This window comes from Vulpes vulpes, chromosome 2, assembly GCF_048418805.1.
Source record: "Vulpes vulpes isolate BD-2025 chromosome 2, VulVul3, whole genome shotgun sequence".
Taxonomy (NCBI): domain Eukaryota; kingdom Metazoa; phylum Chordata; class Mammalia; order Carnivora; family Canidae; genus Vulpes; species Vulpes vulpes.
This window is the reverse complement of record NC_132781.1, coordinates 94,784,876-94,807,984: the sequence shown is the minus strand read 5'-3', so window position 1 is coordinate 94,807,984 and position 23,109 is coordinate 94,784,876. Positions and strand designations below refer to the sequence as shown.

The window sequence follows — 23,109 nt, the reverse complement described above, 5'->3', positions numbered from 1 at the left end:
CTTATATGCAGTGAATATTCAGTATTGGTTGACTGCCTTGACCCACTCTCTTGAAAGAACTACAAGAAATGAAATCAGTGTTTCCTGATTTAGCCTTACAGTTTCAATAAGTGATTTCAGAGTGAAAACAAATCTATGGTTGAATAAGTTAGGCAGTGATACAGATGTTTTTCTTTCCTTAGAAAATCAGAGCACCCTGGGATGTCAAAGCCCTGAGACTTTTTGAAGGAAAGACTCTTGTTTAACGTTATTCAGAATTTCCCAAATTAATATAGAACTGGTTTTTAAAAAAATTTTTTTTTGAAGAATACCTTTTTTAAACATTACTTCAGGAACTATGTTTGAGGCATATGTCTCAGAATGTTGTTTGGGTACATTGCCATATGTTCCTCGAGGAAAAAAATAAACAGTTACCAGACAGAAATTAGGAGGAATGCTTTCTCCTAACACCTGAAAATATTTCCTCTATCAAGTGTAAGTAACTTTGAACCAAAGAGATTATACATAAATTGGTTACTGCCTTCATGTAGAATAATACATAATGTCCTTGAATTCATAATTTTGACACAATTTATTACTGCTTTTGCCCAGAAGTGACATAACATTTATCGTCTGTGCCTTCTCTTTGTACTAAGCCATTATATTTATTTGCCTATTAAGTAGGAAATAATGAAAGTTTAACTCTTTTATATATTTTTTTCTACATTTATTTTTTAACTGGAGAGAGAAAAACATTCCTCAGATTTACATAAAAATATAGATTTTATTTCTTTACAAGTGGATTTTGTTTCAATTCTAGTCAAAAATGCATAGCTTTGGTACTTGAACTCATTTTTTTAATGATACAGTGTATACTAGATTTCAGCAAGTTTCATGGCATTTGTGTGATGGAATATGGGAATCTAAATTATTAGATTTTCATTGAGAATTTTTTGTGAGAAAAATGTCATGTTTTATAAAACAATTCCTCTGGGATTATTTTATATTAAAATAAAAGATATTCCATTGCTGTGCATTAACCTTTAGTCACTACATGGCATCTAGTCTTCTGCTGGTCCGTGGACTTTTGCTTAAATATATTCATTTATTTGGGGGCCCCTGGCTGGCACAGTTAGTGGATTGTGTGAATGTGGATCTTGGGATTGTGAGTTCAAACCTCACATTAGGTGTTAGAGATTACCTTAAAGTAAAAATACAATCTTAAAAAATAGATATATTTTTCATTTACTTGGTTGAAAGCACTAACCATATTCTTTTCCTCCCCTCCCCTCCCCTTTTCTCTAAAGCTGAAAACCCGTCAAGGAACAGAACTGCTAATTCAGTCTGATAATGACACTGTTATTAATGATTGGTTTAAAGTTCTTAGTAGTACTATCAATAATCAGGTATGTGTTTGACTTAGGTAAATTTTTTCACTTCAAGGCTATTTTTCTTTTCTGCTTTCTAATTGGTTATTGCATATCTAGTTTCCAGTTGATTTGTGATAAAATACTTTTTTAATATGTATTTTGATGAGAGATAGGAAAGTCAATGGTAGTTTAGCAGATCCTTGGGGCTGGTGATTGATTTAACATTCTCAATTATATACTATTGGCTACTAGTGGATTTTAAGTAATTTTCACATGAGATTCAAAAAGAAGTAGTTCGAGAAGAGGGACAAACCATCCTTAGACATAGTATATATTCAGTGACCAATGAGTTGGGAATAGTACTATTTGGTGAAGACAGGTCCTACCTAGGTAAAGGTATGAAGTGAATGAAGCTGTAGCCTCTTCATGAGCACTTTTTCTTTCCTCATGACACCTCTAGCTACTGCTGGAGGTGTTTTAGTTCTCCCCCATCCCCCAAAAAGGGAGATAGGTGTTCAGTACCCTCCTGTTCCTGGTATATTTCCTCTTGTGGGTGTGTGTGTAATATATATATGTATATGTATGTATATATATGGTAGGTACATAATATGTTACATAATGTATGTAGTGTGTGTGTGTGTGTGTGTGTGTGTGTATATATATATATACACATATATATATATAAAACAACCAAAAAGAATCTCAAATTTATATTCTGCAGCTGTGTTAGAGCAAGAAGAAACAGGGGCTATATATTTTTGGACTATATTCTTATCTTCTCAGTGTATGGGGACATGGCTTCTCATTAAGGGTCATATGTCATGGACAAAAAGGAAAGTGAATACTTATGGGAGTGTGTTATGGTTTTAAACTAAACAAACCATATCTGGGGGCATCACAATGCCAGATTTCAGGTGGTACTACAAAGCTGTGGTCATCAAGACAGTGTGGTACTGGCACAAAAACAGACACATAGATCAATGGAACAGAATAGAGAACCCAGAAGTGGACCCTCAACTTTATGGTCAACTAATATTCAATAAAGGAGGAAAGACTATCCATTGGAAGAAAGACAGTCTCTTCAATAAATGGTGCTGGGAAAATTGGACATCCATATGCAGAAGAATGAAACTAGACCACTCTCTTTCACCATACACAAAGATAAACTCAAAATGGATGAAAGATCTAAATGTGAGACAAGATTCCATCAAAATCCTAGAGGAGAACACAGGCAACACCCTTTTTTAACTCGGCCACAGTAACTTCTTGCAAGATCCATCCACGAAGGCAAAAGAAACAAAAGCAAAAATGAACTATTGGGACTTCATCAAGATAAGAAGCTTTTGCACGGCAAAGGATACAGTCAACAAAACTAAAAGACAACCTACAGAATGGGAGAAGATATTTGCAAATGACGTAACAGATAAAGGGCTAGTTTGCAAAATCTATAAAGAACTTATTAAACTCAACAGCAAAGAAACAATCCAATCATGAAATGGGCAAAAGACATGAAGAGAAATCTCACAGAGGAAGACATACACATGGCCAACATGCACATGAGAAAATGCTCTGCATCACTTGCCATCAGGGAAATACAAATCAAAACCACAATGAGATACCACCTCCCACCAGTGAGAATGGGGAAAATTAACAAGGCAGGAAACCACAAATGTTGGAGAGGATGCAGAGAAAAGGGAACCCTCTTACACTGTTGGTGGGAATGTGAACTGGTGCAGCCACTCTGGAAAACTGTGTGGAGGTTCCTCAAAGAGTTAAAAATAGACCTGCCCTACGACCCAGCAATTGCACTGTTGGGGATTTACCCCAACGATACAGATGCAATGAAACGCCGGGACACCTGCACCCCGATGTTTCTAGCAGCAGTGTCCACAATAGCCAAACTGTGGAAGGAGCCTCGGTGTCCATCGAAAGATGAATGGATAAAGAAGATGTGGTTTATGTATACAATGGAATATTCCTCAGCCATTAGAAATGACAAATACCCACCATTTGCTTCAACATGGATGGAACTGGAGGGTATTATGCTGAGTGAAGTAAGTCAATCGGAAAAGGACAAGCATTGTATGTTCTCATTCATTTGGGGAATATAAATAATAGTGAAAGGGAATATAAGGGAAGGGAAAAGAAATGTGTGGGAAATATCAGAAAGGGAGACAGAACATAAAGACTCCTAACTTTGGGAAACGAACTAGGGGTGGTGGAAGGGGAGGAGGGCAAGGGGGGCGTGAATGGGTGACAGGCACTGGGGGGGGCACTTGACAGGATGAGCACTGGGTGTTATTCTATATGTTGGTAAATTGAACACCAATAAAAAATAAATTTATTAAAAAATAAAAAATAAAAGCTACATTGTAAAAAATAAAAATAAACTGAACAGACTGAAAAAAAAGTTGGGAATCATATGCTTTAGTAGAGATTGAGCCGTCTTTCAGAGACTGTAGGTGAAACCTCTTTACTAATAAGATTTGTGACTCTTACTGAGGTATCATATGGGTTTCATTTTTTCACTTATAAAATAGAGATGTTGGATTTGATTGTCTCCAAGTACCCTTTTAAGCTCCAAAATTTTTATGATGCACTCAATTGAAAACAACCAGATTTGCAATCTTCAGTATTAACTCTTCCTCCTTTTTCACCCCTTCTACCCACCTATATAAATACTCTTCTTTTGCAGTTTGTAATATTGTATATTTCTGAATCTTGTCTTTTCCTTTCCATTTATTTTTGAAACCACTATCAGGACTTTGTATGATGAGTCCCTTCCTAAGCAGTTTTTCTTATTTCATCTTATCTGCCACCAATCTATTCTTAATATCATTGCTGTATGAAACTTCCTAATGTTAACTGTATAATCCTCTCCTGCTCAGTAAGCCTTCCATGACTCTTATTAAAATTCAACAACCTGAGCCCGATCTACTTAAATGTACCTTTTACTCTACCCAATATGGGCTTTCAGCTCTAGTTACTATACTCCGTCCCTAATCCCTTGAAAGCAAGTATGGCTGCATTCATTTAACAAACGTGGGAGTGTTTCATGCACTGGAGATACATAGGAGCATGCAACCATGTGCCATACCTTTCTGTGTGAAGTTTATAGCCAAAGATAGATCACTGAAGACAGACAACTTGGCAGTTAGTACATTGAAATGTGATGAAGCTTATGATGGTGAGGGATATATAACTTATTATAAAAACTTTAAGTAGGGACTAACCTAGTGTAGAGGCCTGGGGAGGCCTTGTAGAGAAAGTGGTTTTTTTTGTTTGTTTGTTTGTTTGTTTAGTTTTGTTTTGTTTTTCAATCGAAGCTTGTAGGATCAGGGAATCAGCCAAGTGAAAAGAGAGTAACATATTGTTGCCTGTGAAATTTAAAATATATACTGTTTACAAAGTGGCAAAAGATACTATAGAAATATGCACAATAAGTTTAGAAAGATGCACAAGACTTCTGCAAGGAAAATTGCAAAACTTTATTGAGAGACATTGAAGAAAATCTAATTATATGAGAAGTAAGTATGTTATGTTCATGGATTAAAATATTCAATAATGTAAAGATATAATATTCTTCCAAATGATTTATAAACTTATAAACGAGATTTTTGAATCTCATTCAAAATCCCAGTAGGTTTTCTGGTGGAACTTGCCAAGCTTATTCTAAAATTCATACTGGAATATAAAGGGTAAAAATATCCAAGACACTCTTGAAGAAGAAAGTGGAAGGACTTGATCTGTCAGATATCAAGACTTCTGTATTAGTTAATACAACATGCTGTACTGGGATAGAGCTACAGACCAGTGGAACAGAATAAAGAACCTAGAAACCCACCTATCTTTGGATACTTCATGCCATATATCACTGTAGAAAAATAAGGAAGAATAAACTTGAAAGTAAATGGTACTGGGTCAACTGGATATCCAAGAAGAAATTAGAACCTTTCCTAACACTATACACAAAAATAAGTTCTAAATGGAATAAGGACATCAGTATGAAAGGCAAAGCAGTGCTTTTAGCTTTGAGAACTCAGTTTTTAAACCTGCAAAAATGACTGATTAGGCTATACATGAGCTCAAGGATTTCTTTCAATGTCCAACATCCATGAATCTGAGTGTGATTGCTAGTTATACAAAATATGATATGATAGTTATGATACAAAATATAATTTGAAAGGATTGTTGGTGTGAAAAATTAATGTGCCATTGGCTAGTTAGCTTTATCTTATACTGTTAGCACAGAATGTAGCTTCATCATGTTCCCTCACTGTAGCTTGTAGTCTGACCTTTTAACTCTTGTTACTGTCATTCTTATGTATTTAATTTACATGTGGGAGATATAGTATATATAGTATACTATATATATATATAATATACTATAGTAGTATATAGTATATATTAGTTTATTAGGTTTATTAGTATATAAAACCATCATCCTGTGAATTATCAGCATTTTTTTCTTTTATGAAGTTTAAAATTAATGAATTCCCCTTATCTAGGGGGTAAAAGTATTTTTAAAGATTTACCAAGTATCTAAATCATATATGCTATATATTGATTGGTTCCCTAAGATTATTTGGGAGGATCAATTACTGATTATATTGAGAATTATGCTATTATATTGAAAATAATCTCAAAAGTAATATGTGTTTGGGAAATCTCTAATCAATAGACAGTAGAAACTGATGAAGCAATTGAAGAAGAGATACCAGAGTCCCCAGGAATAGAAAAGCATGATAAAGAGAAGGACCATAAGGATCCTAAGAAACTTCGTCGTAAGTTATCCTTTACCTGTTTTGCTAGTCGCTTGAGTGAGCATTTTCTCGTAGCTTTTCAAATATTTTAAACACATAAAGGCTGAGTGGAATCTCCAGTGTTTCCAGGAAATTATAAAGGCTGAGTGGAATCTCCAGTGTTACCAGGAAATTATAAGGTTAGGTACTTGCAGTCTCAGTGTTTCAGGAGTACTCTCTCCTTGTTAACTCCTTGTCACTTCTCAGCGTCATCGTATGCACACATACAGAATTTAATTAATTTTAAGATGATGTGGTCCCTTAAGAGAAAAAAAAGTGTATTAGAATGCACTTCTATTGAGGTATCCAGGAAGCTGAACTACATTGATTTTAAAATCTATAATTACTGTTTAAGATTCTAGGTAGAATCTTACACTTTAAGAAGTCGGAAGTCATGGGACATGTACCGTAGCTCACACTGGACGCCAGGCAACCATCTCTGGACTAGAATGTGTCTGTGCAGGTGCAGCTGCATACATTCATATCTCCACATCATTCATATACATATATATGAATACATATATGTAAATATATGAGCTAAAGCTAGCAATTTAAGAAGAGCATTAATTTTCTGATGCAGGCCTCTTGTGAATTACACTGTTAAATAGGCCATTAGCTGTAGCTCTGAACTTGTTAAATATATTTTAACAAGTCCACATTTAACTGAGAATTTTTGGCCTTTGAATTAACTGAACCATTAGAAAATCGTTTCTACTTTTGTTCTCTCACATTCTAATGAAGGTTAGGCCTATTACTGACCTTGTCACTGACATGTAAACACGTCAAAAATTTGATTATCAATGCTTCACTAATATATTGTTTGTGCTCTCAACTTTCCTCAAATATAGTTCACGAAATTTACTTTTTGGATTTTTATCGTAACCAAAGAAGAAATCAGACTAATGGCAATGTAGGACATTTTTCAGGTGGTCCCATTCTTAGTTTAGAGGTAATTATGACAAGGTGTTATTAGCTTAAAGTACAGGTAATTGTGGTGGATGTATATCTCTCTAGACTCCTAGTCCAGTAAGGATACTGCAAGATAGGGACTTTTTAATTTATATTTTCTGGATATTTCTTTTGGTCATTTTACCTTCTAAAACTGATAGTTAAAGGAGATAAGAAGTATCATTTATGAAATAATGAACATAAATTAGAATAACCAGGGTCGTAGCACATTTACCAAAGAAGGTAGAATTTGTAGTCAGTGTTTAGTGATAAAAATGAACTGTTTTGTGTGGTTTATCACTCTGAAATTGGGTCTGTGTTAGCTTTTGATTCTTCACGTACTATTAAACTATATTAAAGTTTAGAATAACTGAATTTATAACTGTGATTTTTACATACGCAATTAATATGTTTTGAGTGCTAGGTGGAAGATTTTTATCAAAAAGTTTTTATTTTATGAAATGCTTTATATTTGTTTCTCTTAAGCCATGAAAGTGTCTAGCATAGATTCTTCAGAACAGAAAAAAACCAAGAAAAACTTAAAGAAGTTTCTTACACGGCGCCCCACTTTGCAAGCTGTTCGTGAAAAAGGTTATATTAAAGGTAGGTAGAGGTGATGTTTATAATAATGAACTTTGGCCAAAATCAGAAGTGAGACATTTTAAATTAAAAACTGAAAACTTTTCTTTAAAGTTACCAGGTTCATTGGTTTAAAATACATTTGAGTGATTAAAATGGATTTTTCAATGCACACAGAGAGTTTAAAGCACTGAACAGACATAAATATCAAACTAATTTTCAGAGACCACTGGGATGGAGGCCCCCAACCCCACTTGAGTCTCGCTCTTTCTCTCTCTCTCTCTCTCTTGCTCTGTCTCTCTCAAATAAATAAAGAGAATTAAAAAAAAAAGATTTTTAGTTTTGAGATGCACAGATCAAAGAAATTTTTAATGATCCCTAACAGTAAAAGGAAGAAAAATATTGAACAATTTTATCTTGATTGTTTGCCTTCATTTCTTATTTCAGGTTATCTTAAAATTAGTATAAGCACTTTATACTAATTAATTTTTATATTTATTGTTTATAAGCAATAATAGCAAGAATGCACTAACAATCTCACTAACAGAGTATTCTTTAAAATCATGTATAGTTGGGGATGCCTGGGTGGCTCAGCGGTTGAGTGGCTGTCTTTGGCTCAGGACATGGTTCCGGGATCGAGTCCCACATCGGGTCTCTGTGGGGAGCCCCCTTCTCTCTCTGCCTGTCTCTCTGTCTCTCATGAATAAATAAATAAATAAAGTCTTTAAAAAAAAAAACAAAGACGTATACTTGTATATACCTTTAGTTCTTATAAGCATTTTTAATTTAAGTGATAAGTTTTCTAATACAGGACTCAAATAGTGACATTAATTAGTAAATAAAGACATAGGTAAAAATAATATATATCTGTCTTTGAAGTTTGTAAAAAAAGGCCATCACTGGAACATCTGTTTGCAAAGCATCTAATTTAAAATACACAAATGGGGATCCCTGGGTGGCGCAGCGGTTTAGCGCCTGCCTTTGGCCCAGGGCGCGATCCTGGAGACCCGGGATCGAATCCCACGTCGGGCTCCCGGTGCATGGAGCCTGCTTCTCCCTCTGCCTGTGCCTCTGCCTCTCTCTCCCTCCCTCTCTCTCTCTCTCTCTCTGTGACTGTCATAAATAAATAAAAATTAAAAAAATAAATAAATAAATAAAAAAAATAAAATACACAAATGGGTTTCATTAAAAAGATATTTAAAACTTCTAGGTAGAGTTCAGTTAATTAGTGATTCAAATTAGCAGCCTTAAGAGTTACAGGTAAACAGGGATTCCGAGATAATGCATATGAATTTAGTATATTGAATATAGAACTTAAAAAAAAAAACCTGACGAATCAGTGAATAGAAATTGCTGTTCTCATCAGGCCCTTTTATTTTTTTAGATTTTATTTGTTAAGTCATGAGAGACACAGAGAGAGAGAGGCAGAGACACAGGCAGAGGGAGAAGCAGGTTCCGTGCAGGGAGCCTGATGCAGGACTCGATCCTGGGGCTCCAGGATCATGCCCTGAGCTAAAGGCAGGCACTAAACCGCAGAGCCACCCAGGGATCCCCTCATCAGGCCATTTTATTGAGAAATATAAACTGTTGCTGCTTTATGATGGTGTTCAGGACTTCAAATATTTTGTTTTCCTGAGTATTTAGCACTAATGTGGCATTTCAGAAGTGTTGGGTTGAAAAATTAATAGAACAACCTTTGAAATAGACTTTTGAAATCAAATGTTGGTACATGATGGGTATGCACCATGCTTGTTTTAACAGTTTAAAAAACATTCAGTTGTTTACTAAGTGCTAGGCATGAGCCTATGTGCCAGAAATACCTATTGGTTCAAGAATTACAAGGTCCTTGCCCTCTGAAATTTACATAAAAACAAGAAACAGACAAGATAATTTTATTTATTTATTTGTTTGTTTGTTTATAAGATTTTATTCGTTCATTCATGAGAGACACACGGAGAGGCAGAGACACAGGCAGAGGGACAAGCAGGCTCCAGCCAGGGAGCCTGATATGGGACTCGATCCTGGGACTCCAGGATCATGCCCTGGGCTGAAGACGGCACTAAACTGCTGAGCCACCCGGGCTGCCCCAGACAAGATAGTTTAAAACAGTGCTGACTACTGTGAAGAATCTACAATAGTAATGAAATAGTGACTGTTACTGGGTTTCCTTAGACTAATCATAAGGTTTTTCTCAGGAGATGACATTTTAGCTGAGGGCAGGAGTAATAAAAAGGAGCTAAGTTTGGGGGAGAGGATGGATCTCTGCAAAAGGTATAGAAAACAAAAAGGCTCTCAGGTAAAAAGGAGTCGGAGTGGAGTGTTCATGGAGTTGAGTAAAGCAGGAGAAAATTGTTTGAAGTGGCATCAGAATGAGTAGGCAGGTCAAAGGACTCCGTCACAGCAGATAGTGTTGGGATGCACTCAGTGTCTTCTATAGCACCATGAATGGTTATCACCATTTTGCAAAATAAATTTTAGCAGGCTGGTTTATTTCAAAAAAATAAATCTCTTTCAGATCAAGTATTTGGAGCCAATCTTGCTAATCTGTGTCAGAGAGAAAATGGCACAGTGCCAAACTTTGTGAAGTTATGCATTGAACATGTTGAAGCATATGGTAAGAAAATGATTTTTATTTTTATATTAAGCACACCAACCCATTGTTCTGCCATTAAAATCCTTAGAGTTTTTATGATTTTGAGTGATGGAACAGTTGTAAGCTGTCAAGAAAAGCATCTTGTTTGTCAAAAACTTACATGTTTTAATGGTTACATATATTTGTTTTAAGACCTTTGCAAGCACCCGTTGAATATTCAGCACTTCTAGCTGATTAAGCATAAGGTATTATTTGAAGCCATTTGGAGTTGGCCTTTCTTTAAAATGAGTAAGGTGGTGATTATAAAACTGAGTTTATTAAGTGAATTGATTGTGTAGAAGATAGGAAATTGTGTTTACTTACCAAGAGAAAGTTTCTTCTCTTTATAATAAATACGAGTTGATATTTTAAAACTGTTAAGTCAACTATAAAGTGTCTAAATAGACAAACCTCCTTATGCCATTTCCTGTTAAGTAAGACTTAAACCAATTTATATTTTGGTTAATTTTAACATAATATTTATACTAGTTTTAAATAAACTATCATGATAATTAGATTAACTTGTATCTGTACACCACCAAAAAATCTTGTACAATTAAAACATTTGCATAATTTGTAATTTCTGCCAGTTTCAGATCTTGTCTCTGACTTTTCTTGTCAACATGACAATAGAGACATGTGCCTTTATTTGAAGTTCTATGAATAGCACATCAGATAATGTGCTTTGTTAAATGTGTACAGCATTATCATTTAATGAATATTTGGATTTTTTAGGCTTACTTGCATGAATTTCACATGATTCTATTCCATATATGAAAGAAGTGAATATCAAATTAGCAATTGTTTTTATAGAATCTTTATTTTAATTGGTTATTAAGTTTATTTATTACAAGCCCTTAATAGGACAACTATTTTTAAAAGACTGCCTTGGGGGGATCCCTGGGTGGCTCAGCAGTTTGGCGCCTGCCTTTGGCCCAGGGCGCGATCCTGGAATCCCGGGATCTAGTCCCGCGTCCGGCTCCTGGCAGGGAGCCTGCTTCTCCCTTCTGCCTGTGTTTCTGCCTCTCTCTCTATGTCTATCATGAATAAATAAATAAATCTTTAAAAAATATATAAAAAAATAAAAAAAGACTGCCTTGATATGTACATTTACGTTATGAAATGTGCAGGAAAATAGACGGGCTAATTTTATCTTCTGATTTCCTTTACTTTCTGAACTATCCCCAGGTGTAGAAATTTATCTTAAATTGTTATTATTTCAAGTTTAATGAGATGATTTTTTTGAGATGTTCCACAGTCTACATGATGTTTAAACAAATTAGAATTGTTGCTGTTTATTAAACAGAATTCAGAGTATATCTCCACCCCCTCTCTCTCTGCCAAGGATCTTTAAAAGGCCAGTTAGAGGAAAAGAGTATTTGCCCATTTGATTTTAGGCTCATGTTAATGAATAAGGATTCTGAAACATGCAGCCATCTTTAGAAGAGGCAAACACCTAATTTAAACACAGTAATATTGTAATTTTCTCTTAGGTTTGGATGTTGATGGGATATACAGAGTAAGTGGCAACCTTGCAGTGATCCAGAAACTGAGATTTGCAGTCAATCATGGTAAGATACATATTCCCTATTGTTATGTGCAAACAGCATACTCATAACTTTCAGAATCTGTTTAAAGTGATTTTTTAAAATTTCCTATTCTGTTTTTCAGATGAGAAATTGGATTTGAATGATAGTAAATGGGAAGATATTCATGTTATTACTGGAGCACTCAAAATGTTTTTTCGAGAATTACCAGAACCTCTTTTTACATTTAACCATTTTAATGATTTTGTTAATGCAATTAGTAAGTATGTCATTAAACTCAGTTTTTTTTCTAGATGCTGAAAGTCCTCTGTATTGATTAAGCTGTAGACTACATTCTGTTTGATCTCTTAAATTTTTTCATAGGATTGTTTTACTTCAGAAATTTTAAATGTGACCACCAGGTGTCACTGTGTATTATCAAATGTCAGGTTCTAAAATCTGTCACTGTCTTCAATTTCATGCATAATCTCTCATTATCTTTTTTTTTTTTTCTTAGAACAAGAACCAAGACAGCGAGTTGCTGCTGTTAAGGATCTAATCAGACAGTTACCAAAGCCAAATCAAGATACAATGCAGATTCTTTTTAGACATCTCAAAAGGTAAGAGGTTCACCACAGAAAAGAAATAGTAATTAGGGAAAAAGAAGGAAAAAGGTAAGAAATGCATGGTTATGAGGTGTGGTATGGTACCCATGAGGCCAGGGTCCCTCAAGACACTTACTTGTTCAGATTCTGGCTATGCTATTTGCTGTCTTTATAACTTGAAGAAGCAAACTCCCCTGGGTCTTGTTCCTCATAGGTAAATGATCTAGTATAAAAAATACTTACTTAAAGCGAATATTATATGTGAAGCAGTTATATAAAGCCTGGCGTGTAAGTGTTCAGAAATTGTTGAAGTTAATTAACATGAAGATGAGATTTTGGTTATCAAATGAGGAATATTAAATTACCTTAAAGCCATCATGGCTTTCAGTTACTACATAGCCATTTTAATAACTGATTTTTGCTTTCTGACAGAGAGAACACTAGAATAATAAAATAAATTATCCCAGTGAGGGAGATTAAAAAACCAAACATAGAATTAATAAAGTGAAAATTTAATCTCTGTAACCTAATGAAATTTTTTTTCCCTATCATCCTCATAGATTAACTATTGTTACCTGAATTGTAGCTTATACTTAAGTCTGTGTCTTACTTTAAACTCTAAACTGAAACATCACACGTTTAAAGTTTGTTAGAGTATTTGTAATTATACCTTTTAGCTGTGTTTATCCAAAAGAAATCTTCACATGATATTTGGACTGAATTCTTCTTGGTTAAGTAGCTTGTATGTATCTTAGGAAAATGAGTAGTATTTCTCATTTCTAAATGCACTGTTTATGTTTATGATACAATTTGAAGAATTTTTCCTCTCGTATGTTTTATTTTCTCTTTTAACAATTTTTTTTTCCATCCCTTAGAGTTATAGAAAATGGAGAAAAAAACCGAATGACCTATCAGAGTATAGCAATTGTTTTTGGTCCTACTCTGTTAAAGCCAGAGAAAGAGACTGGTAATATAGCAGTTCATACTGTCTACCAAAATCAGATTGTAGAATTAATTCTACTGGAAATAAATTCCATCTTTGGGCGTTGATTCTTATTGAAGACAACCTGTGGAATAGAAGCTGAATTCCATCAGATTTCAAACTCTTATACATGATGTATTTTATTTTTGGACCAAGCAGTGACTCTTTGATTTTGCACTTTTTTGAGGGATCAGAAGGGAATGGGAGAGTCAAAAATGTGTGTTAGGCCCTCACATTTGCTGCTTTGTTGCAAGTTGATATAACTGTGTGTAATTTTGAATTAATTTTATCCTGAATGTTTGCATTTCATACTCTGAATTTCAGTAAAAATCAAACTTGCAATTCTAACCAGTCGTATACACTGGATAATTTGGTAAGAAAACTACTTTTTTTTTTCTCAAACTGGATAATGTAGAATTTCTTCTCATGATTCATTAGATTCATCACTTGATAGACTAGTACTCACTATCAGTTATTTTGAAGACGCTCTTGGGCATTCTAAACAAAATGAAGTATATCCTTTTTGAAACCTGTGTATTTCTTTTTCAGGGTTTCTGCATGCAGTGGCAGTTTTAAGTATTACAATTCATTATAACCCAGTTGTAATCCCTTGGCAGAGGCTTGCCGCCTTCACTGTGTTGCACACTATCCTTACTGGATGGATGTCTTAATCGCTTGTTTGGGCAGCACACTAATATTACTTAACACACTGTGATATACTGGAGTTTAATTTAGCACAAGTCAGTTCAGGGTATTTTGGGGCTGTGTGTGCTATGCTGATTTATAGCTAACAATCCTAATTATATCTAGTGCCATACTGAGTTTTTGGTATGACCTTGTGGAAACAGACATTATTTGATGTAAATATAAGCTAAAGACTTATTGTCCTTTAGCTTACGTATATAATTTTGTTGTATAGTCTCAGAGTACATTCTAACCTGACATTTCTAATCATGATATTGGTAATCTTTTCCGTGAATATTAGGTTTCCTCCAGAAATAGGCTGTTATTTGAGAAAGTTAACTGTGTGCACTTTTAGATTTTAATTACATTTACAGGCAAATCACTGTAATGCAAATGGTACTGGAAAAATACTGAATAGACTTGCTAAATGGTAAATGCACTACAAGAGGAACCTTTTAGATAACTTAATATGTACAGAATACATTAGAAAAAAATTTATTACAGAATTCTAACTGCAGTATGAATAGTGGAAACCCATATGTAAATTAGACGGATGTCAAATGGAAAGTGACATTGCTAAATTTGAGAATTTCTTTTTACATTACTAATGTAGATTAATTTGTATAATAAAACAGGGTTTGGAAGGTTTTGTTACAGAGAGCATGGTCTGTTGAAGATATTTTAAGATGTATTTTTCTAGATTAACTGATGTATATGAAATGTCTAATCTGAATAAAGAAAACCATAAGAGGTTTAGAGATTTTTCCATTGGAAATGTGCATTTTGGTTTTCAGTTTTTTTTCTTGTTTTTGCATTTACTGGCATATTCTTATACCTCATTTTTAAAAAATCAACTGAATCCATTATTTCCTGTGGTAAATGTATTTCCACACCTTTTCTACTCCCTGCCATGCTAATACCACTATCCTCCCTCCAATTTTTATTTCTTCATCAATATTTGAAAGTGATTTGTGACCAAGACTCCTTTTCTTAGAATGGCATTGGTAATTTACAGTTTGCCTTCCTTGGGAACAAATAGTTTTTGTGTACAATCTGCTTAAAAAAATCTCTCACCTGAGTTTTGTCGTAAAAATATTAGTTGTTGTTGTAGTCTTGTTAAGTTGTTAACAAACCAAGCTACTTGATAGCTGTGGAAAGCAGATTGTTTTGGGCAGGGAGAAAAAGCCCCAAAATGAGAATGTGTTTATATTTGCCTAACGATATCCTGAACAATACAATATGCTTTAGAACTGGCCTATGTAGTGATTGTATGGCAGAAAAACCATTAGACTCAAACCAGTGATGCTCTTTCTCTTGGTAGCTGTGGACATAACAAAGATTAAAAATTGTCCTGTGTTTCTTGTTTCACAGTACATGTGTGTGTATGTGGAGTCTTACATGTTTTATTAGTCTACAGCGAATTAGTTTATTGTAATATTGTATGTACAGTGAAATCAATGTCATGTGTTTTCATCCTTTGTGAATTAAAAATTCTCATTTTTTTGTAATAACAGAACCAGTAATATTTTCCTGTCTTGACGATTTTTAGTAGAAAATATATTAAAGGCTGAAATAAATTGTAAATGGAATTTCATTTGCTAATAGGCTTTACTTCAGCATGTCGTTTATAAAGAAGTGGTTGGGAATTGAAAGAAAAAGCATATTCAAGTATGTTATTACATTTAATTAGAAAAAAAATACTTATTTAAATTTTACAACTGTAAGGAATTTTACCTTTTACTCCATAAAAGTGATGTTACCTTTTAGTTAGAGGCAAATCTGCAGATTTCTTTTCTTACAGGAAAAGCATAAATAGAATAATTCAGCCAAACTGGGCTTAGGCAGATGTGTTATGTACATATACACATCTATGTGTATGTTAAGTGGGTGGGTGTATGTCACCGCTGTTACATGCAGATGAAAACTCTTAACAGTATTAATGGTAGATATCTGGAGACCTTTGTGTTAGTTCAGTTGCATGCCATGCTACTTTGTAAGCTGGTAAAACTAGATGTTAAGAAAGCAGTGAGAGGGAAAAAAGAGTTATTCCATAATTTTGCTAAGAGATTCTTTTCCAGCTTGTGGGAGAGACCCTCCAATTAAATATTTAAAGTAAACACGTAGTTTCCCAGGACACTTAATTTCTCCAACATCTTTAGGCATTTAAAAAACACAGGAATCTACAACATGCCATCTTAGTCAAGAAGAAAATAAAAATAGTCAAATGGACGCCGTACTCTCACTGGCCTAATAAAAGTCAAATACTCCAGATCACATCTATATAGAGAATTGAAAATGGGTAGAAAATAAGATTTTATGGAGTTTTCTATTCTCTCTGAACTCTAGCCATCACCTCTAATGATCCTGTTTTATAGGAAGTACATTTCTAGTACATGACTAGAAACGGTGTTTAATAGGGACTGTAGCCTGTATGTTACATTCCTGGGTGTGGGGCACAGTTTTGTTTTTGTTTGTTTTTTTAAACATTATTTCAGTATAACTAACACAGTTCTGTTAAATGCAACTTTAGTTTTAAACCAAAAAAAAAAAAAAATATATATATATATATATACACACACACACACATACACACGTACAAACCCACAAAAAGCAAAGGAGGCTGCAAAAACAAAATCAACAGCCTAACAATAATGGTGTATGAGAATCTATTGGAAATTCACAAGCTGCAGACCCAGGCCAAGCAGAGTCAGCCTTGGTATTCTAGGGAAGGGGGAGTTCAGAATGCCTAATGAGACATTCTGTAACCACTGAAGACAAGGGACTTCTCCCGAAGAATCTCAATTAGTCTTCTCAACTGAAGTTTTGTGGGCCAGTGGTGGCTGGCTGTAAATATATTCAGCTGGATTGAGCTTTTACAAATTAGCCTTATGTGAATATGGCACTTAAATGAACTCTTTCATTTCCTTCATTGCTTCCCTTCTCCCACAGGAAAAAAAGGAAAAAAAAAAAACTTTCATGGCACTCTCATAAACAGAGCACTTGTAGAACAAGGTAACTGTTTAACAAACCACTACAAAATGTATTTAGAGAAGTCTGGTTTCTTACTTTTTCTCATCAACCCTCTCCTCTCTTTATTTTACTTCCTCTCTGTGTTTTCAGAAAAATGTTTTTGGTAAAGATTTTTAAATCACCAATGCTGGTAGCTAAATCAGGTAGTTCTAATAGTTGTGGCTCACACTGCAAGTAGCATTGAAACTTGTCATGAATCTTGTAATATTGATAAAAGTCATGATGACATCAGAATAAATGAGGCTGCATTAGCCTTTGCAGAGGTAGACCTCAAACTCTGTAATAAGCTGATGGTGGAGTAACCAGTGAAGATTCAGGATAACATTCAAGGCCACCTTTCTCCTCCTGGGCATCTTGAGAGATTGTTCACATTTAGGTAAGAGAACTTGAGTTCACTCAAGTAGAACTGAGTCTCACTGATAAAAGGACAGAACCAATAGGGACCCTCACATTCATAGCCTTACTTTATGGAGGCACAAAATGATAAGCCTAAAACTGAAGGGAAGAGAAATCTTCATTAGTTACATTATGTCTCTTTTAAAGTTTGTGATCAACTTAAATAAAGCATATTCTGGTATGTTTAAGTAATATCATTTGAGGAAGAAACTAGTAACTTCTCTACCTATTGGGAGTATCTGTTTCCAAGCGAAGTTAATTTTTATGTGGCATATTGAAACTAATACTTTATTTTATATATTATGTACATCTATTATGAATTTAGAAGTGGCAGGGGAGTAGGTATTGCTTTCTGCTGGTCTCTTCTAGTTTTAGTTACATAAATAGTAAACCAACATCCCTCTCCCTCCCCTTGCAAATCATCAGACTTCAGTGGTTCTCTTTCTACCGGCTGACGTTCTGGACTGGCCATTGTGTTCGTTAATCTCTGTTTAATATGGATATCTGCTTTCACTTTGAGTTCTGAAACTGTGCTGTCCAGTATTGTAGCCACTGGCCACATGCGGCAACTTAAATTTCATTAAAATTAATTAAAACATGAAAATTCAGTCACTTTTCAAATGTTCAACAGGGATGTGGAGTTTATGGCCACTGTATTAGAGCAGATATAGAACATTTTCACCCTCAGAAAATTATTCTGGACAGTGCTGTGATAGAAGATTGGTTGTGAGGAATAAGAAATTACACAATACAAAATTCTTTCAAAAAATGTATGTTCTGGGGATCCCTGGGTGGCGCAGCGGTTTGGCACCTGCCTTTGGCCCAGGGCGTGATCCTGGAGACCCGGGATCGAATCCCACGTCGGGCTCCCGGTGTATGGAGCCTGCTTCTCCCTCTGCCTATGTCTCTGCCCCCCTCTCTCTCTCTCTGTGTGTGACTATCATAAATAAATAAAAATTTTAAAAAAATGTATGTTCTAAAGCATTATATTTCATAATTCACCCTCATGCTTGTCTCAAGTACATGACAGTAGAAGAGTTTAAAATCAAGGAAAGAACATTTTTCTAAAATTCTGCCAAACTGAATATTTGTCCCATTATATGCTCCCATTATGGGGTGCTGAAGGGTGGTAAATGTGATTTGACTTCTATTACAGCTCCATTAAAATGCTTGCAATTTGGTGAAAGTCCGTTTGAAACTGCAGCCTAAGAAAAGCTTCAATTGACATTGTGGTCTGGGAAATGTAGGAATGCTATACTATCAGATAATATTTGAGACTATGTTACAGCATTCTTATAACATCTGGATCTTAAGAATTTTCACCTTGGTGGGAAAGGTTTTCTGAAATCATATTTTACAAACCGAATAAATAATGAAAGAAATGGTTCTAATTAGAGCATTCCCGTGAGATCTGAGTTCACTCACCTTGTATTTACTTCTGATTTTTAATAGTTCCCTATATGAGGTAGTGGAGATCTCCAAAAATCTACATACAAAATTTCTCTTTAAATGAGTGATGTCTACGGAGGCCTGGGTGGCTCAGTGGTTGAGCGTCTGCTTTTGGCTCAGGGCATGATCGCAGACTCCCAGGATTGAGTCCCACATCGGGCTCCCTGCATTGGAGCCTGCTTCTTCTGTTGCCTGTGTCTCAGCCTCTCTCTCTCTCTGTCTCATGAATGAATAAAATCTTAAAAAAAAAAAAAAAAGACTTTAAATGAGTGACATCTAGTCACAGATACAGGGAAGTTTTGGTAGTCTCAAAGTGAGTTGGTCTGAACATGATTTCAACCAGATGCTTACTTAGGCATGGACAGTGACATGGTACATAGATTCCATAGACAAGATGCTAATTAGCATTTTTCATTTTTGTCTTTATCAAGATGTTTATTTTAAGGGTCTCAGACCAGATTCTTCTTTCAGAGATGGTACTTCTGTGCATAGTTGACATATATTCTGGTTGAAGGAGGTGCTACTGTTGTATTTTCAACCTTGTGAAGGCTTTCTGTTGATAAGTATCTTAATGTTCTAGGTAGTGAGTATAATAGCTTGTTACTTTAATTAACCCAACCCATTGACAGAATGCTTCAGTTCAGACTTAAAGCAAATCATAAGGTGAAGAAGCCTTGCTATCTAGTAAAATTAACTCCCAAAACACTCTTCTTATCTGCTGATTAAGAAGTACATTGGAATGCAAAATGATTCTTTGGGATGGGGGGGGTCCTTTCTTCTGCCTGCCTTTTATCTCCCCTCCCTTCTCTGTCACCGTAGTTGGCTGTTTGCTTTAGACCATCAGATGAGTGGCTACTCACAGAGGCTGTTTTGAGACTTATTTGAGGTCCTGTGTCTAAAGTGTCCAGCTTTCCTGGAGGGGAGTTAGAGTAAAAGAGGAATCAAAGGCGTCTAGGGAGACCAACACAGCTGTGTCAAGGAGGAAACTAAAACTTTTACAAGGAGCAATCCCAGCATCTTTGGATGACATAGTTCTAAATGTGAGATTCCTGGAATTCGGCCCCTTATGTTAGTTGACCAGATCTGATGTAACATTTCTGACATCTGGCTTCATCTTACGATTACCCTCTTTGATCATGTCCTTGTCTCCTCACTTGTTCTATTAGCCAAATTGATTGCCTGAACATTGCCAAAACAGTGACAACCTTCTTACCCATCTTATTCTAAACAACTGTAGCATATTTAGTTGGCAATAATGCTTCTACAGAGCCAGCATCAGACAACATACAATTGCTATCTTATATGATGGGTAATACTGAAACATCTCCCACTGAATAGGAGGTTGGAAAGAGAGCTAATACAGCAATCTGCTAAGAGCCCATTCATTCATTCAACAAATTCAGTCTATTTGTTTTAGGTGTTAAAGCATAGAGTTAACCTCTAGAGATAAAATGGTAAACAAAATCGATGGAATCCCTGCTTTTATGTTTACAATTTTGAGATTGGTAAAGGGCAGCTGATATATAATTCTGACCTATACCTGTGTTGAGTAGGTGCATTAAAAATGGTCAATCTCTTAGGACGCCTGGGTGGCTCAGCGGTGGAGCATCTGACTTTGGCTCAAGGCGTGATCCTGGAGTCCCGGGATCGAGTCCCACATCAGGCTCCCTGCATAGAGCCTGGTTCTCCCTCTGCCTGTGTCTCTGCCTCTCTCTTTCTCTCTCTCTCTCTCTCTCTCTCTCATGAATAACTAAATAAAATAAAAAAAAAACTTTCAAAAAAAAAAAAAACGGTCAATCTCAAGTAGTTTTATTAGTGTGCCTTCCAGATTGGCCACTTGTGTTGTGGTCATGCCAGTCTACTGAGATTGAGCTAAGATTTATTGCTACATAATTTGGTAACATGTTAATGACATAATTCTTGAGTATTTGTTGAGGTGAAGTAAGGAGTTTATCAAATATAAGAAATACTGACGGCTTTGATGAAGCATAGTTTCAATTGATCAGGCCTGGTTTTAAATAATTGGATCATCCTAGCCATGAAACATTAAAATGGGAAGTGAAATGTTCTCAATAAGTGTTAGGAAAAGCATGGATTTAATAACAATAGTGGTTCCAAAAGAAATCCCCATACTTTGGTATAAAATTAAATACATGGAGAAGATTCTGGTGGTGACAGCATAGTTTTTCAATTTACACATTGAAACAACAACATAATCACATTGATGGTAAAAGTATTCTTACCTTATTGATACCTTATTGATGGTAATAAGGTGTTCTCGCAACCCTCCGGATACTAGTAGGTGGGATTAAAGCACCAACACCTTCGAGGTAGGCAATGAAACTAGTGTCTCAGAGGAACAAGAAAAAAGCAACAGGGTAGCAGCGTCTAACTAGCTTTGAGAACCAGAGAACCACAATATAACCATCAGGACTAGAGGGCCTAATCATTCTAGCCTCCCTGAATTCTCAAAACCAACTTGCCAGAGCTTTCTTCAGAACAAGTCACATTGAAGAAAAGTTGCTGAGAGTGGAATCTAAATTGAACAGGATAGGTACACCAGACCCAAAAGATTGTCTAGTTCAAAGTGGGGGAAGGGAGTAGAGCCAGGAAATCCCAGGAATCAAGCTGTCATTTTTTTTTAACATAATGCAAAAACAACACAAGAATGAATCAGTTAACAAAGCTTTCCTGAATCCTATTTCAAAACTTCAAGAAAATTAATTTTACACAAAAATGAGCAAAATAATAGTATTAAGGCTAAATCCCATATAAAATTAGAGAATAAAGAGCACAATAACATCTGTGTTAAATGGAAACGTGCTCACAAAAGAAAACAATTATTGCAAAAGGAACTCAGAGTCTTTAAGAAATGACATAGAACACATGAAAGAACAACATAAAACAATTATAAGAGCTTGACAGCTCAGGAAAGGATTAGAAGGAAATATTTCAGATTGTACATAGGAACATAAAAGCACATCAATAATACCTTAAAGTATAAGGAAAAATTTTTTAAATTTTTTAAAGAAATTTTTTAAGTCAAAGATTTTATTCATGAGAAACACAGAGGGGAGAGAGAGAGAGAGAGAGGGGCAGAGACACACAGGCAGAGGGAGAAGCAGGCTCCATGCAGGGAGCCTGACGTGGGACTCCATCCCAGGTCTCCAGGATCATGCCCTGGGCTGAAGGCTGAGCCACCTGGGCTGCCCAAGATTTTTTTTTTTTTTTTAACTAAACAGTGTCATTGAAGATAGGCAAAGATCAAACATGGAAATACTAGGAGTTCATTAAAAAAAAAAAAAAGACAAGCAAAAGAAAAATACTTCAAGAACCCTGAAATTAGGAAAGAAATTGAAATTCCATATTGAAAAAGCACAGCAAATAACTAATACTTAAAATAATCAATACCAAGACATAGTCTAGTGAAATAGAGTATAAAGAAAAGCAAATCTTTTGGGCATCTGTTTAAAAAGAGCATGTGATTTGTATTAGAATTTTCAAAAGTAACACTTCATACCAGATGCAAATGGAGAAATATATGTAAGATTCAATTCAAGTGAAATAGATTAAGAAAGGCAAGCTGTGTGATACCTAAATAAGGCATTTATTTGTAAGGAAATGCATGAATCTAACGATTGGAAGCATGATGAAGGGCATTTAAGAGAAAATAAAAGGAAATATGTAGCACTTCAGTATAATTACATGATGCCACCTACCTATTTGGAAAATTGAATGATGTCTGCTTAATATAGATTATGTAACAGAAATAATCCATTGAATTAAGGCCTTCAACTATCTTGACGTCTGCTAAGAGTGCTTTTTAAGCTATATTCAGATAAAGACTTACAAGGCCTACATCTCCAGCAAACAGAATAATCTTCAAATAGGAAAGTGTAAAATAAGTAATGCAGGGATATGATTGCAGAACAAGGAAAAGCCATGAAAAGTTTTAAATGACTCTATCTCCAGGACAAGGCCAACTACATCCTAATATGCTTCTGCTTCCTGAAGAACTTGCAGGTGGACTCCAAGAAGAACATAGGTCAGTGATGTTCAATAGGTAATAGAGAAAATATTCACAAGTCTCAAAATGGACAATTTTTTCTGAAGTTAAAAAATGGTAT

At 35.1% G+C, this 23,109-nt stretch overlaps 1 protein-coding gene across 15 annotated transcripts in view; it reads left to right on the top strand.

Moving 5' to 3' along the window:
- The window catches only part of ARHGAP12 (Rho GTPase activating protein 12), a 123,828-nt gene extending 108,137 nt beyond the window's left edge, over nt 1-15,691 (top strand). For all 15 annotated transcript variants that reach the window (XM_026000891.2, XM_072749327.1, XM_026000893.2 and 12 more), the window contains 8 exons: nt 1,287-1,385; nt 6,031-6,133; nt 7,586-7,702; nt 10,194-10,292; nt 11,804-11,881; nt 11,982-12,116; nt 12,354-12,456; nt 13,317-15,691. In XM_026000891.2, coding sequence (XP_025856676.1) covers nt 1,287-1,385; nt 6,031-6,133; nt 7,586-7,702; nt 10,194-10,292; nt 11,804-11,881; nt 11,982-12,116; nt 12,354-12,456; nt 13,317-13,491 — 909 coding nt within the window. In that variant the 3' untranslated portion in view covers nt 13,492-15,691. The remainder of the gene's footprint in view (nt 1-1,286; nt 1,386-6,030; nt 6,134-7,585; nt 7,703-10,193; nt 10,293-11,803; nt 11,882-11,981; nt 12,117-12,353; nt 12,457-13,316) is intronic.
- Nucleotides 15,692-23,109: the final 7,418 nt, after the last annotated feature.